Source organism: Heterodontus francisci, chromosome 1 (assembly GCF_036365525.1).
Source record: "Heterodontus francisci isolate sHetFra1 chromosome 1, sHetFra1.hap1, whole genome shotgun sequence".
In the NCBI taxonomy this organism is placed as follows: domain Eukaryota; kingdom Metazoa; phylum Chordata; class Chondrichthyes; order Heterodontiformes; family Heterodontidae; genus Heterodontus; species Heterodontus francisci.
Genome location: NC_090371.1, coordinates 138,950,305 through 138,964,011, shown reverse-complemented (window position 1 = coordinate 138,964,011; position 13,707 = coordinate 138,950,305). Strand labels below are relative to the sequence as shown.

Below are 13,707 nucleotides of genomic sequence, written 5' to 3'. Positions count from 1 at the left end.
CTATATACTACAAAGAGCATAGGTCCCAGCACTGATCCCTGCGGAACACCACTAGTCACATCCCTCCATTCAGAAAAACACCCTTCCACTGCTACCCTCTGTCTTCTGTGACCGAGCCAGTTCTGTATCCATCTTGCCAGCTGACCTCTTATCCCGTGTGACTTCACCTTTTGTACCAGTCTGCCATGAGAGACCTTGTCAAAGGCTTTACTGAAGTCCATATAGATAACATCCACTGCCCTTCCTGCATCAATCATCTTTGTCACTTCCTCAAAAAACTCAATCAAATTAGTGAGACACGACCTCCCCTTCACAAAACCATGCTGCCTCTCGCTAATAAGTTCGTTTGTTTCCAAATGAGAGTAAATCCTGTCCCGAAGAATCCTCTCTAATAATTTCCCTACCACTGATGTAAGGCTCACCGGCCTATAATTTCCTGGATTATCCTTGCTACCCTTCTTAAACAAAGGAACAACATTGGCTATTCTCCAGTCCTCTGGGACCTCACCTGTAGCCAATGAGGATGCAAAGATTTCTGTCAAGGCCCCAGCAATTTCTTCCCTTGCCTCCCTCAGTATTCTGGGGTAGATCCCATCAGGTCCTGGGGACCTATCTACCTTAATGCTTTGCAAGACACCCAACACCTCCTCCTTTTTGATAATGAGATGACTGAGACTATCTACACTCCCTTCCCTAGGCTCATCATCCACCAAGTCCTTCTCTTTGGTGAATACTGATGCAAAGTACTCATTTAGTGCCTCGCCCATTTCCTCTGGCTCCACACATCGATTCCCTTCTCTGTCCTTGAGTGGGCCAACCTTTTCCCTGGTTACCCTCTTTCTCTTTATATACGTATAAAAAGCCTTGGGATTTTCCTTAATCCTGTTTGCCAATGACTTTTCATGACCCCTTTTAGCCCTCCTGACTCCTTGCTTAAGTTCCTTCCTACTGTCTTTATATTCCTCAAGGGATTTGTCTGTCCCTAGCCTTCCAGCCCTTACGAATGCTTCCTTTTTCTTTTTGGCTAGGCTCACAATATCCTGCATTATCCAAGGTTCCCGAAACTTGCCAAACTTATCCTTCTTCCTCACAGGAACATGCTGGTCCTGGATTCTAATCAACTGACGTTTGAAAGACTCCCACATGTCAGATGTTCATTTACCCTCAAACAGCCGCCCCCAATCTAAATTCTTCAGTTCCTGCCGAATATTGTTATAATTAGCCTTCCCCCAATTTAGCACCTTCACCTGAGGACTACTCTTATCCTTATCCACAAGTACCTTAAAACCTATGGAATTATGATCACTGTTCCCGAAATGCTCCCATACTGAAACTTCGACCACCTGGCTGGGCTCATTCCCCAATACCAGGTCCAGTACGGCCCCATCCCTAGTTGAACTATCTACATATTGTTTCAAGAAGCCCTCCTGGATGCTCCTTACAAATTCTGCCCCATCCAAGCCCCTAGCACTAAGTGAGTCCCAGTCAATATAGGGGAAGTTAAAATCGCCCACCACTACAACCCTGTTACCTTTACATCTTTCCAACTTTACATAGTTCACTTATGTCAGTTTGTTTGGACACCAACCATGGGTGATTTATTGACTACTTGTCAGCTTGGTTTGATTGGGAGCATTCACACTCCCAATCCAGAATGTTGATAATCCCACCTCAGGATTTGAGCAGATAATCTAAAATGACACTCCAATGCAGTACAAAGGGAGTGCTGCATTGTCAGAGGTGACACAGTTTAGAGAAATTAAATTGAGGTCCCTTCTGCATGTTCAGGTGGACATTAAAGATCTCATGGCACTATTCAAAGAAAAGTAGGCATCTTGGTGTCTTAGCCAATGTTCATCCATTATGCAACACCACCAAAAAAAATACACTAACAAGTTATTCCTCTCATTGCTGTATAAATTAGCTGATGTGTTTACCAACACAATAACAGTGCCTGCATCCCAAAACTAATTGAAATATTTGCCTAGAGATGTGGCAAGGTGTTATATCAACACAATATTTTAATTGTTCTAAACGGTGTGATCCTACAAACCTCAGCTTAATGAAGCATAAGTTGCAGTGTTTTACAACAAAATGTTAACTATGAAACCCCTGAAGTCCAAATCATTCAAAATTAATATAAATTTTCAGAAGAGATTAAACATTATCTACAAGAAGTACTTATTAGTATTGGGAATCACTAGAGTTATGGCCCCCTCTGTTTGGACATCAAAGTACACCATGCCTGAAGTCTATTGCATTAGTCCAAAGTAAGGATCACCCAGATGTTGCGGGCGGGGTCATTAACTGTGCCTGCTGCAGCCCTGCTTGCTGGCAAATAAAGGCAAAAACAGGATCTCAACTATGTAACTGACCACAAAAGTGAGGAAAATTTGTCTCACTTCCTCCTTTGACAGAGTGTAAAAGGTGCTTGGCCTTATATTCACATAAGCTTTTGAACATGTTTCTATTCAACAAGGGTGTTGTGACTAACATCATCACCCTAGCTTCCCTACTGATAACAGAATGATTGAATTCCAAAGGTACAAATTCTGCAGTATTGCAGGTATTACAGACTTCGACTTAATGACCAGAATATGATTAAAACCATCACCCTGGGTAACAAAGTATAAACCTGACATAAGATTGGGTGGTAGTAGTGGAAGAATACCTCCTGAAAGAGCAGTAGTTTTACAAATCAGTATTTTATAGGAACATAGGAGCAGGAGTAGGCCATTCAGCCCATCAAGTCTGCCCCGCCATTCAATATGATCATGGCTGATCATCCACTACAATGCCTTTTTCCCACTGTATCCCCATATCCCCTTATGTCATTTGTATTTAGAAATCTGTCAATCTCTACTTTAAACATATTCAATGACTAGCTTCCATAGCCCTCTGGGTTAGAGAATTCCAAAGATTCACAACCCTCTGAGTAAAGAAATTTCTCCTCATCTCTGTCCTAACTGGCTTCCCCTTTATTTTGAAATTGTGTCCCCTGGTTCTAGACTCCCCAACCAGGGGCAACATCTTAGCTACATATTCCCTGTCTATCCCTTTCAGTATTTTGTAGGTTTCAATGAGATCATCGCTCATTCTTCGAAACTCTAGAGAATACAGTCCCAGTTTCCCCAATCTCTCTTCATAGGACAGTCCCGCCATCCCGGGAACAAGTCTGGTGAATCTTAGTTGCCTGTATGGGAATAATATTGTTCCTACGGTAAGGGGCCAAAACTGCACACAGTACTCCAGGTGTAGTCTAACCAAGGTTCGATACAATTGAAGCAAGACTTCACTACTTCTGTACTCAAATCCTCTTGCAACAAAGGCTAACGTACCATTAGCCTTCCTAATTGCTTGCTGCACCTGCATGGTAGCTTTCAGTGACTTATGGACAAGGACACCCAGGTCCCTTTGTACATCTACACTTTCTAATCTCTTACTATTTAAGAAATACTCTGCACATCTATTCCTCCTACCAAAGTGGATAACCTCATATTTTTCCACATTATATTCCATCTGCCATGTTCTTGCCCACTCACTAAATCTGTCCAAATCCCCTTGAAGTCACTTTGCATCTTCCTCACAAACACATTCCAACCTACTTTTGTGTCATCCACAAACTTGGAAATATTACATTTGGTCCCCACATCCAAATCATTGATATATATTGTGAACAGATGGGGCCCAAGCACAGATCCCTGTGGTGCCCCACTAGTCATAGCCTGCCAACTTGTAGGTTAAAACTAAAAAGCAGGTTAATGTGAAAGACTAAATGTAAATGACTTCATTACCTGAAGAATAGGGCTGATTGTTCTCATATGGTAATTCTATATTAGATTTAAAAGTGCAAATAGGAACATAAGAAATAGGAGCTGGAGTTGGCCATTTGGCCCTTTGAACCTGCTCCACCATTCAATAAGATAATGGCTGTTCTTGCACCTCATCACCACCTTCCTGCACTATCCCCATATCCCTTAATTCCCTTAATACCCAAAAGTCTATCGACCTCTGTCTTGAATATGCTCAATGACTGAGCATCCACACCTCTCTGGGATAGAGAATTCCAAAGATTCAGAACCCTTTGAGTGAAGAAACTTCTCCTCATCTCAGTCCTAAATGGTTGACCCTTTTTTCTGAGACTGTGATGTCTTCCATATCAAAAAAGATGTTTCTACAATAAAGATTGTGAACTGACAAGCCTATTTGTATACAACAAGGGTTTAATCATGTAATTGAACTCGCTTACCTACTGCAGTTCAACAGAACTGGATTTCAAACTACCTCAACCCCACTTCTGTCAAAGTCCTGATCTACACCAATGCCACCTCCAGACTTGATTTCCAGCATGTTCCTGCTCGCTAGCCTCCCATCTCCTCCCTTCACAAATTACAATTTGTTCAAATTTTACTGCCCATCGCCTCACTAATCAACACTGGCTCCCAACTCATTAAATTCCTCTCCCTCATCTTTAAATCAGTCCATGGGCTCACTCCACCTCTTGAGCTCCCTCCCACTCAATTCACTCCTCTGACTCTGGCCTTTTGTGCATCCCTCCTTCCTTCAATCCATCATTCATGATGCAACTTTGTCTGAAACCCCCACCTTAAACTTTTCACATCTCTGCCAGACTTGAAAGCTAATATTCTTATAGGTGCTGTTAGCAACTGAGGTGTTTCCTAAAGTTTTATCCCTATGCTAATACAGAAACAAGGGGAAGTGCCTTTTAATATTTATCTAGAATTTAGATCTGATCCCTAGTAGTCAAATTGTAGGGAGTTGGGGTGGGGAGGAATGGGGGGAAATGGGGAGTGTGGTGATATGCATCTTCAATGTGCAGATAAGTCTATCCCATCACCAAGTGTGGTGAAGGGGAGAATTAGCAAAGGGAAGGGCACATGGCCTCCTGCTGGTAACCTGTATACCTGCCATTCCTGTCTGCCATTTACTCAAGTTGTTTAGCATAGGGTAGCTTTTCCACCTATGTCAGCTTGCCCATGGCCCACATGTCCCAAATGATAGATGTTGATGCCCATACCACTTACTTAAAAAAGTCTGTATCCTTAAAATAAGAAAACAATAATAATAAAACAATATGCAACAGCTGCTTACATTTGGACTGACTATTAAGTAAGGCTACAACTTCCTGGTGGTTTAGAGGAGAATGACTCCTTCCTAGCTAATGCAACTGGTGTAGATGATAACTTGAATCTCAGAATCCGACAATCTGAATTTTTTGGATCCTCTGAAGCAGAGCACAAATGAGTTGATCTGAATATATCTTTCTAGGATGAACTTACACAATGAAAAAACCTTCATCATTGAACAGATGAATTCTATGTTTAGATGGCTCCTTGTTTCTTTGTGGCACTGAGAATTATGTGGCACAGGCTATTTCTGCTGAACATAATGTATATATAACACATTCAGAATACCTTCTAGGACATTGTTCAAAAATCTTTGACGAAGAGTCTCATAAAATACCTTCATTATTGGATGGAGCATTTCCATGTACAAGTATTATAGACAGTTCTGTATGTTTTTTTGATGAGTTTCTATCTCCTTGAGAAAACCATAAAAAGTAATTCAGTTAGCATTCTCAGATAAAAAGCATTCCGCACAATAGTCTGCATTAAGATAAAATATAGACATGTTTGTAGTTCCTTTTTTCCATTTTAGGGTCTGTTTCTCTTTTAATGACACTTAAGCTTTGTATTTGTATTTGTAGCCATTTGGGAGGTGGGGAAGAGTTTCCAACTCTCTCCGCTAGTGGAAACAGAGCGGGTGAGCATATAAAATTGAGTAGCTCTGTTTCCAGCTTTGTTCCCACAGATTTTCAATTTTAATGCCATTGGTTTTGGTAGCGAATGAGGTGCCAACTGAGCTCGCACAGGAGCCTGATATATAAATGCAAATTAGGGTCCTATTACATCAAGAAATCAACAACAACTTGCATTTATATAGCACTTCTCATGCCAGGTGCTTCCATAACATCTTGAAGGAGCACAGAGAGGTAAAGAGGAAGAGATATTTAGGAAGAGAATTCCAGAATGTAGGTTCTTGACAGCTGAAATCATGGCTACCAATGGAGCAGCGAGCATAATCAGACAAAAATTAACATCGAGCCAAAGAAGAAGTTATTTTGATGAGTTATATAAATGCAAGTTGTTGTTGTAATGGAGAATATATGTTTGAAAAATATTAAACTTCACACACCATCATATAAATAATCATATATCACACCTTTGTTTAGTCCGGTCTTTGGAGACTCAGTAGCTGAATATGTAGTTTTATGACTGTGTCTGTTAATATGTCGATTTGACCCATCTCTTATGTTATTCTGTGCTACAATAAGAAAACAAATTATATAAATGATGTCGCTAAGGTACATTTTAACATCAAGTTGAGGCAAAACCTAAACAAAATCCTTATGTATTACATATTGAGAAAATAAGTGATCTTATTGAAACATATAAGATCTTGAGGGAACTTGACAGGGTGAATGTTGAAAGGATGTTTCCCCTTGTGGGAGAGACTAAAACTAGGGGGCACCGTTTAAAAATAAGGGGTCTCCCATTTAAGACAGAGATGAGGAGAAATATTTTCTCTCAGAGGGTCATGAGTCTGTGGAACTCTCTTCCCTGGAGAGCATTGAGGCAGGATCATTGAATGTTTTTAAGGCAGAGGTAGACAGGTTCTTGACAAACAAGGGAATCTAAGGGTATCGGGTAGGCAGGAAAGTGGAGTTGTGTCCACAAACAGATCAGTCATGATCTTATAGAATGATGGAGCAGGCTCGAGGGGCCGACTAGTCTACTCCTGCTCGTAATCCGCATGTTCGTAAAATTAAATGCATTATCGATATAGGAAAATCCATCATTTAAAGGAATATTTTGTGTTGTTCAGTAAAATAGTCTACATCCTTTGCAGTAGCAATCTCCATGACAATGGCCCTACTCTTTGAATGGCAGGAATGTCTGAAGTTTAGTTTAGTTTAGAGATACAGCACTGAAACAGGCCCTTCGGCCCACCGAGTCTGTGCCGACCATCAACCACTCATTTATACTAATCCTACACTAATTCCATATTCTTAACACATCCCCACCTATCCCTATCACTTACCTATACTAGGGGCAATTTATAATGGCCAATTTACCTATCAACCTGCAAGTCTTTGGCATGTGGGAGGAAACCGGAGCACCCGGAGGAAACCCACGCAGACACAGGGAGAACTTGCAAACTCCACACAGGCAGTACCCAGAATTGAACCCGGGTTGCTGGAGCTGTGAGGCTGCAGTGCTAACCACTGCGCCACTGTGCCACATTATACAAGTAATTGTATAATGTCTTTTACCTGTCCACAATAGAGCCAATAACTTAACCTGAAAACATTCCATGCAAAGGATGGTGCAATGAATGAATTATCATGAATCAGCTGTAGATTATTTTACCTTTTAAGAAAAATATGTATTATGACTAGTTTATTTTACTTGAAGACTCTGTCTTACAGCATTAGTACTAAATTACCCTGAAAATGGACGATAGCCTCTGTATGCTGATTTTCTCTGGAACAGGCCACGTGATCTGATAGCTGCCTTCTGCTTCCTTCCTGCTGAATTTCATTGAGGTACACAGGGGCTTCTTGTTGTCTTGAACCTTTACCGACATAATAAATGTTAGTGTAATTTGAAGATTTTTTTTTTCACCTGCTCAATGCAACTACTGAAATCAGCTCAGCATTCAACACAGAAAACATTCATTCATGCACACAAATTGTCATTCCATATGTTACATGGTTTTGAGATGATCATTCTCTTCAGTGATATTATAAATGATAACATATTGCCATCAGGAAGGACTTAATAGTTAGACTCTAGAGCATATGTAAAATTAAATATAGAGGCATCAGTAAGATAAAAATACAAAAAGCTGTATGGATAAAATTAATCTGTCCTAGAATCAGTATCGCCTCCAGATGTCCCAGGAAATGAATTATTTGAATTATGTAAACTCTATATAAAAATCTAATAATCTAGATGAAAATATGACAATTTACTTAATTCGTTCTGATCTCATTTTAGTAGACAGATACACTTAACGACAAGCTTAGGCCCAATTTTAACCCATTCAAAACTCATTCACTTACACGGAGTTAAAACCGGGCTCAAGAGGCATGAAATTGGGCTTCATAGCACCACTGATCCCAGTGCTACTAAAGCCCCAAAGTCAGAAATTGACAAATGCAGTGCTTCCGGCCACTTCTGGCGTGGTCCTTGTGGCAGCCCAAACTGGGATGGGCACTAGCATGGTCATGCTACGTGTGCATGGAAGGTTTCAACATGGGAAGATTGTGACGTCAAACAACCGTCTGGCTGATTTCATGCACGTTTTGAAACTTGGACCGCCAAGGTCCACTGAACACCTGTGCTAATCATTCACAGTTGAACATGCATTCAGCTGCATTAGGAACCACCCCCCCCCCCCCCCACCCCCCGCCCCTCCCACCAACTAGTGCTATTTAAAGGGCCAGCCATACAACATGTAGGTGAGGTGCTTTTGACTTACTTCTACCATTGCAAAGTTAGTGGAAGTACTGTGGATTGTTTTTTTGAATGCAAAATGGTGAGTTGTTGGATTGGCATGAAGTGTTGCTGTATCCTCACAGGGAGGGCAGAGAATTTGATGACCAGTCCATGCAAAGGCTGCAATATGTATGGGGGCTGTAGTTGCAGTGCTTCTGGGTCTTCATCATGACAGAGAAATGGAGCAGAGGCTGCAGTGAGGGGAAACTCTGCACAGAGGGAGGAGGAGGAGGCTCTCCACAGAAGGCCCTACCCACCATAGATTTTCAGGGAGCAAATCTCCTATCATTACGTCATTCAGAAGCAATGCCTGAGGCAGCTCGTATTCAACAAGGAGGTGGTGACAGAACTGTGCCACCTGCTTCAACAGGACCTGCAGCCTCACATCAGGGCAAAGACGGCGCTGCCAGCAGCCATCAAGGTCCCTGTTGCTTTAAACCTCTTCATGAACGGAATCTTCCAAAGCGGGAGCAGACAACATTGCGAAATCTCCCAGTACACTGTCCATCGCTGCATCTAAGAGGTGATGTGAGGAGAGGCAAGTTCATAGTTTTCTCTCTAAACAGAGGGAAGTGGGATGAGTGGGCACATGACTTTGCCAGGATAGCAAGATTCCCAGTGGTGCAGGGAGCCATCTGCAAGCCCCACATGCCAACAGGGAGAGATACAGGAACCACAAGGTGCTCCACTGCATTAATATGCAGTTGATGTGCAAACATGCCCAAACCATCATGTTGCTGAATGCACACTATCCTGGCAGCAGCCATAATGCCTTCATTCTGAGGCAATCTGCAGATCCCGCCATCTTTAGGCCACCTTGAAAATCTAGAGGGTGGCTGCTCAGAGACAAGGGATAACTCTTCTACACATGGGTGATGACCCCCTCTGACACCCAACCACGTGAGGACAAGGGATATAAAATGAGAGCCATGCTGCCACCAGGAGCATTGTGAAGGAGACCAGTGGCATTCTTGAGCAACAGTTTCACTCCCTGGTCTGCCTGGGGGGAACCCTACAGTACTCTCCAGGTGTCTCCAAGTTTGTTGTGGTCTGCTGAGCCACAACTTTGCTATTATGAGAGCACTGCCACTGCCAACAGGCATCTGGAGAACACCTTGGGGGGAGGATGAGGAAAAGGAAGCGGAGGAGAAGAAAAAAGGAGGATGCTGGGTCCCATTCACATTGGACGGAGTGTCGATTTGCACCAACTCAGACTCCACTTCTCTTAGGATCCCTTCATCAACCCCATCTCTTCACCATCTCTGCTTGACTATTGGCCACCTTCCCATCCATCTGCAACATCCCATCACACTGTCCTCTTGGCCAAGATCCTGCAATAAAAGGGACCAATATAAACCATTCCAAACATCTTTATCCAACCACCCATCTAATTATACAAACAAAAATGAACCATTCATCCTCATGCATCCCCTTAGTGCCTGCCTTGCGGGTGCCTTTGCCTGGCCTAGTGCTCCTGCACAATGGCTGCAGCATAGCTGGTGGAAAGCTGCTGACTTTTATTGGGGGAGACTGTAGATGGCCTTGCAGGATGACCTCAAGCAGCTCTGCACCTTGAGGGCTCAGCATTGGCAGCAGCAATCCGGGCTAGCTGGTTGAGAGGCACCAGCAAGGGCACAGGTGGAGCGGCAGTGGTAGGAGTACGAATGCCGGCATCTTGAGAGAGGACAACAGGGTCGTGCATCACGGAGCCGGAGCCACTGCTCCTTCCCCAGGGTGGCACGTCAGCAATCCTCATAATCTGTTGGAGGACCACAGTTAACAGATTCAAATCAATAAAATGAATATATTTAAATAGATTTATCTGAAATCTTGAGGGGCTCAGCACAGTCTGCGGTGCAGTGGCTGGCACTCCTGCGCCTTCAGATCCTCGTCCGGGGAAATGCAGCACAACACTGGTGGGGAGGGGGGAGGAGGTAAGTTTGTCAGTGCGGGGGTGTTGGGGGGGGTGGGTGGGTGTGGGTGTCGGGGGTCAAATTTAGGTCATGGGTGTAAGGGATGGTGGAAAGGGTTGAACCTTAAACCTTGTGCAGTTTGTGGGGTGGGGGGAGAAGGTCAGATGTAAAAAGTAAGTGTTTTTGGGGGGAAGGGCAATCAGTTACTGTAATTGTTATGGGGGGGGTGTGGGAAAGGGGCATTATAAATTTATTTATTTAATTTTGGGGGGTTAATTCTTAAAAAAGTTAAATGTGGGGGCAGGGTTGGCTGCCCTATAAAAATGGCACAAGCGCCTGCACACAGGCAGTTGACGCCGCTGGGGACAAACAGCCCACCCCTTCCACATGATTTTGGGGGGGTGGGGCGGGCTGCCCCAGCTATTTAAATGAGCCACCACACAGGAGATTGTGGTAGCTCTTTGGCGTGTGACCCGCACGGATGGGCCGCCATTTTTTGAGCTCACCGCCTTAAAATCCAGCCCATTGAGTGGCTTCCACCTGTGCTGTAGTGGAAGCTGAGACAGCAGCCACCAGATGCTGCTTCACAGCTGGGTCTACAAGTGCTGCCGTGGAGTTGGCCACCACTTCCATGGTGGAAAGGATGGGCTCTATGCTCTGCACCATGCCCTGTACCATATTGGAGCCAGACTCCTCCATGCTTCATGACAGTGACAAGAGGCTTTGTAGCAGGCTTGGCAATGCACCAAGCCTCGCAGTGTGCATGCTTATCAGAATTCTCCTGTATGCTGCCCAATTGAATTTCTCATCTGAGTCCCTTGTAACAGAACTCATCTGTGACCTTTTCCCCTGGTGAGCTGGCACACAAGCTACCCTTTCCCCCTGCCTGGCTGAAACCTACTTGTGCCCGTTGATTCACCACATGCAGATTCTGACTCTATACTATCCTCTAAAGATCGTGCAGTGCCAGTATCTGAGCTGGTGGCTGCAGGTGTCATATCAAGTGACAGTGTTTCTTCATCTGTGTTGCGGTGGTTCTTGCCCTTGTTCCTTTTGCTGCTGTGGCTGGGCAGGCAGCAGTTCTTGGGTATCTGACAGCAGAAAATCAGAAGGGAGGGTTATGGTGAGCAGGGGTGGGGGTGGGGAGTGTGGTGGGGTGGAAAGCAAAAGTCCATGGTCACACCATCAGCAGCTCACACTTCATATCAGATAACAGGATGAAGATGAGGTGGAATTTGAGAAGAGACAAAAGGCAGGAACATGTCATCATCCTCAATGTTCTTGGTGATAGCGGATGAAACAGGCTCTGTCACAGTTGAACTTATGATGCAAAGCACCATCCCGTCCATTGGGCTCAGGAGATGCAAGCGAGCCTGACCACCGCCAGTTCTGCTCTGCTCCCTGCAATCGCATGCAATCTTGTCCTGCAAAAAAGAGGGAAAAATGTCAGTGATTATGTTGCACAGTTTGGGTGATGAATAGCTGGAGGTATGTGGAGACAATGTAGATGCATTCATTGACCTTGACCACCCACGTGAGAAATCATTGAACATCTAGCGACACTGCTGCCAGATCCTCGGTGCCCGACTCCAGGAGATGAGTTCCCTGGCCACCTGCTAGCCAAACACACTGCTCGGCCCCCTGTTGAGCATTCAGCCAGCCAGCAGCATAAGTCACACTTGGCTAAATGCTATGAACATTCTAATGAAGAAGCAGCATAAACTTGCTTGCTGTCTGTCTCAACAGGACTGGGCCAGGCAAATCATGAATTGCAACCCTCGCGGCCTAAAATGGCAGGAAAGCTATTTTTGCTAACAAGTTGTTAAAAAAGGTAAGGTAGGATTTTTGAGTTACAGATATTTAGCAAGATTTTTGATTTTCTAGAACTTTCCCAGCCTTACATTTGTTTTGAATACAGCATAATTGTTTTACAAGTTATTTTGCACAAATTCTAAAAAAAAAGTCAGTTTCATTACTGATTAAGGAGATCTATGTCAAGTTACTAAATATGTTTTCATTCCATTGGCTTGAACTTCAGTCAGCTTTCTAGTGCAGATTTCAATGAGCTGGATTTTGCTCTGAGTGGCGGTGTTTGTTAAACTTGCACTTGCTCAAAGACTCTCAATGGGTTTTTTCACAGCAAGTTACTGAACTCAAACATTCAAACAGCGCAGTAGCCTTTACAGGGCATCCGGGACCTATGTGAACAGGGAAAGCAACTATGTATTTTCTTAACCAATCAAATTGAAGGATCATTATTAAGCAGAGCAGAATCTGAACCAGGAAGTGTCAGTTAGAATATTTCATTCAATATCAAGCCTGGTGCAGAAACAAAATTAACTACAGGAAAACAGATTGGATCGCATGCAAGAGAGAGGGATAAAAGGGGCAGAAAGAAAAGGTTTTAGAAAATTTATTTTTTTAAAGTCTCCAACAATAATTAAAAGCTGAAGGAATGAGATGTCATACTGTAAAAGTTAATTTGTAGTGCCAGAGACGTTTGGCAGTCGTTAAGACTTTCAACCACATTGAAAAGGTACTTAGACTAGATTGGACAACCCCTAACTTTGTTTTGTCGAGTGTAGTCCATAATTCTGACGTAAGTGTATCAACTTCACACTGTTCAATACACTTGAATGGTGAATCAGACAGCGAGATGCCCTATTCAGGAAGCTTTTGGGGCAATGTCGCATCGTGGACAGAAACTTCCAGGTTAAGCATTTATCTGCGCATGTGCAGTTGCCAGAAGTTGCTGTCTGATTTGCATGTAAATAACAATGGGAGCAGTTAGTCCCGCCTTTATTTACAGAGCAAAAGTCAACCCAATATATATTGTTAAAGTCAAGGAGGAGGTCTAGAAACAATCCCAACAAATGCTCATAATCATAGTGAGTTCTTCATCAATCTGCATACCTTCACCATAACATTAGGGAAGAGTTGTAAATGCTCCCCCAATAATGATTGATATCCTTCCATCTACGAAAGATGATGGACACGCAGCAAACAATCCATTTAGGTGGGGTGTCTTCTTTTGGTGTACCTTTGCTGATGGCTGTGAAGGCCAATCCTTGAGAGGCAGGTTCTGCCACAAGTGCCACATGTGAAGTTTTAGTTTTAGTTTTAGAGATACAGCACTGAAACAGGCCCTTCGGCCCACTGAGTCTGTGCCGACCATCAACCACCCATTTATACTAATCCTGCACTAATCCCAG

General features: G+C 43.5%; 1 protein-coding gene across 3 annotated transcripts in view; it reads right to left on the bottom strand.

Annotated features, from left to right (window-relative positions):
• The window catches only part of LOC137345281 (uncharacterized), a 56,389-nt gene that overhangs the window by 20,320 nt on the left and 22,362 nt on the right, over nt 1–13,707 (bottom strand). For 2 of the 3 annotated variants that reach the window (XM_068008844.1, XM_068008855.1), the window contains exons 4-5: nt 7,528–7,656; nt 6,244–6,345 (exon numbers count right to left, since the gene is read on the bottom strand). In XM_068008844.1, the coding sequence (XP_067864945.1) occupies nt 6,244–6,345; nt 7,528–7,656 (231 nt within the window). Of the gene's footprint in view, nt 1–5,484; nt 5,563–6,243; nt 6,346–7,527; nt 7,657–13,707 lie in introns of all 3 variants that reach the window. The other variant, XM_068008800.1, reaches the window with a different exon arrangement.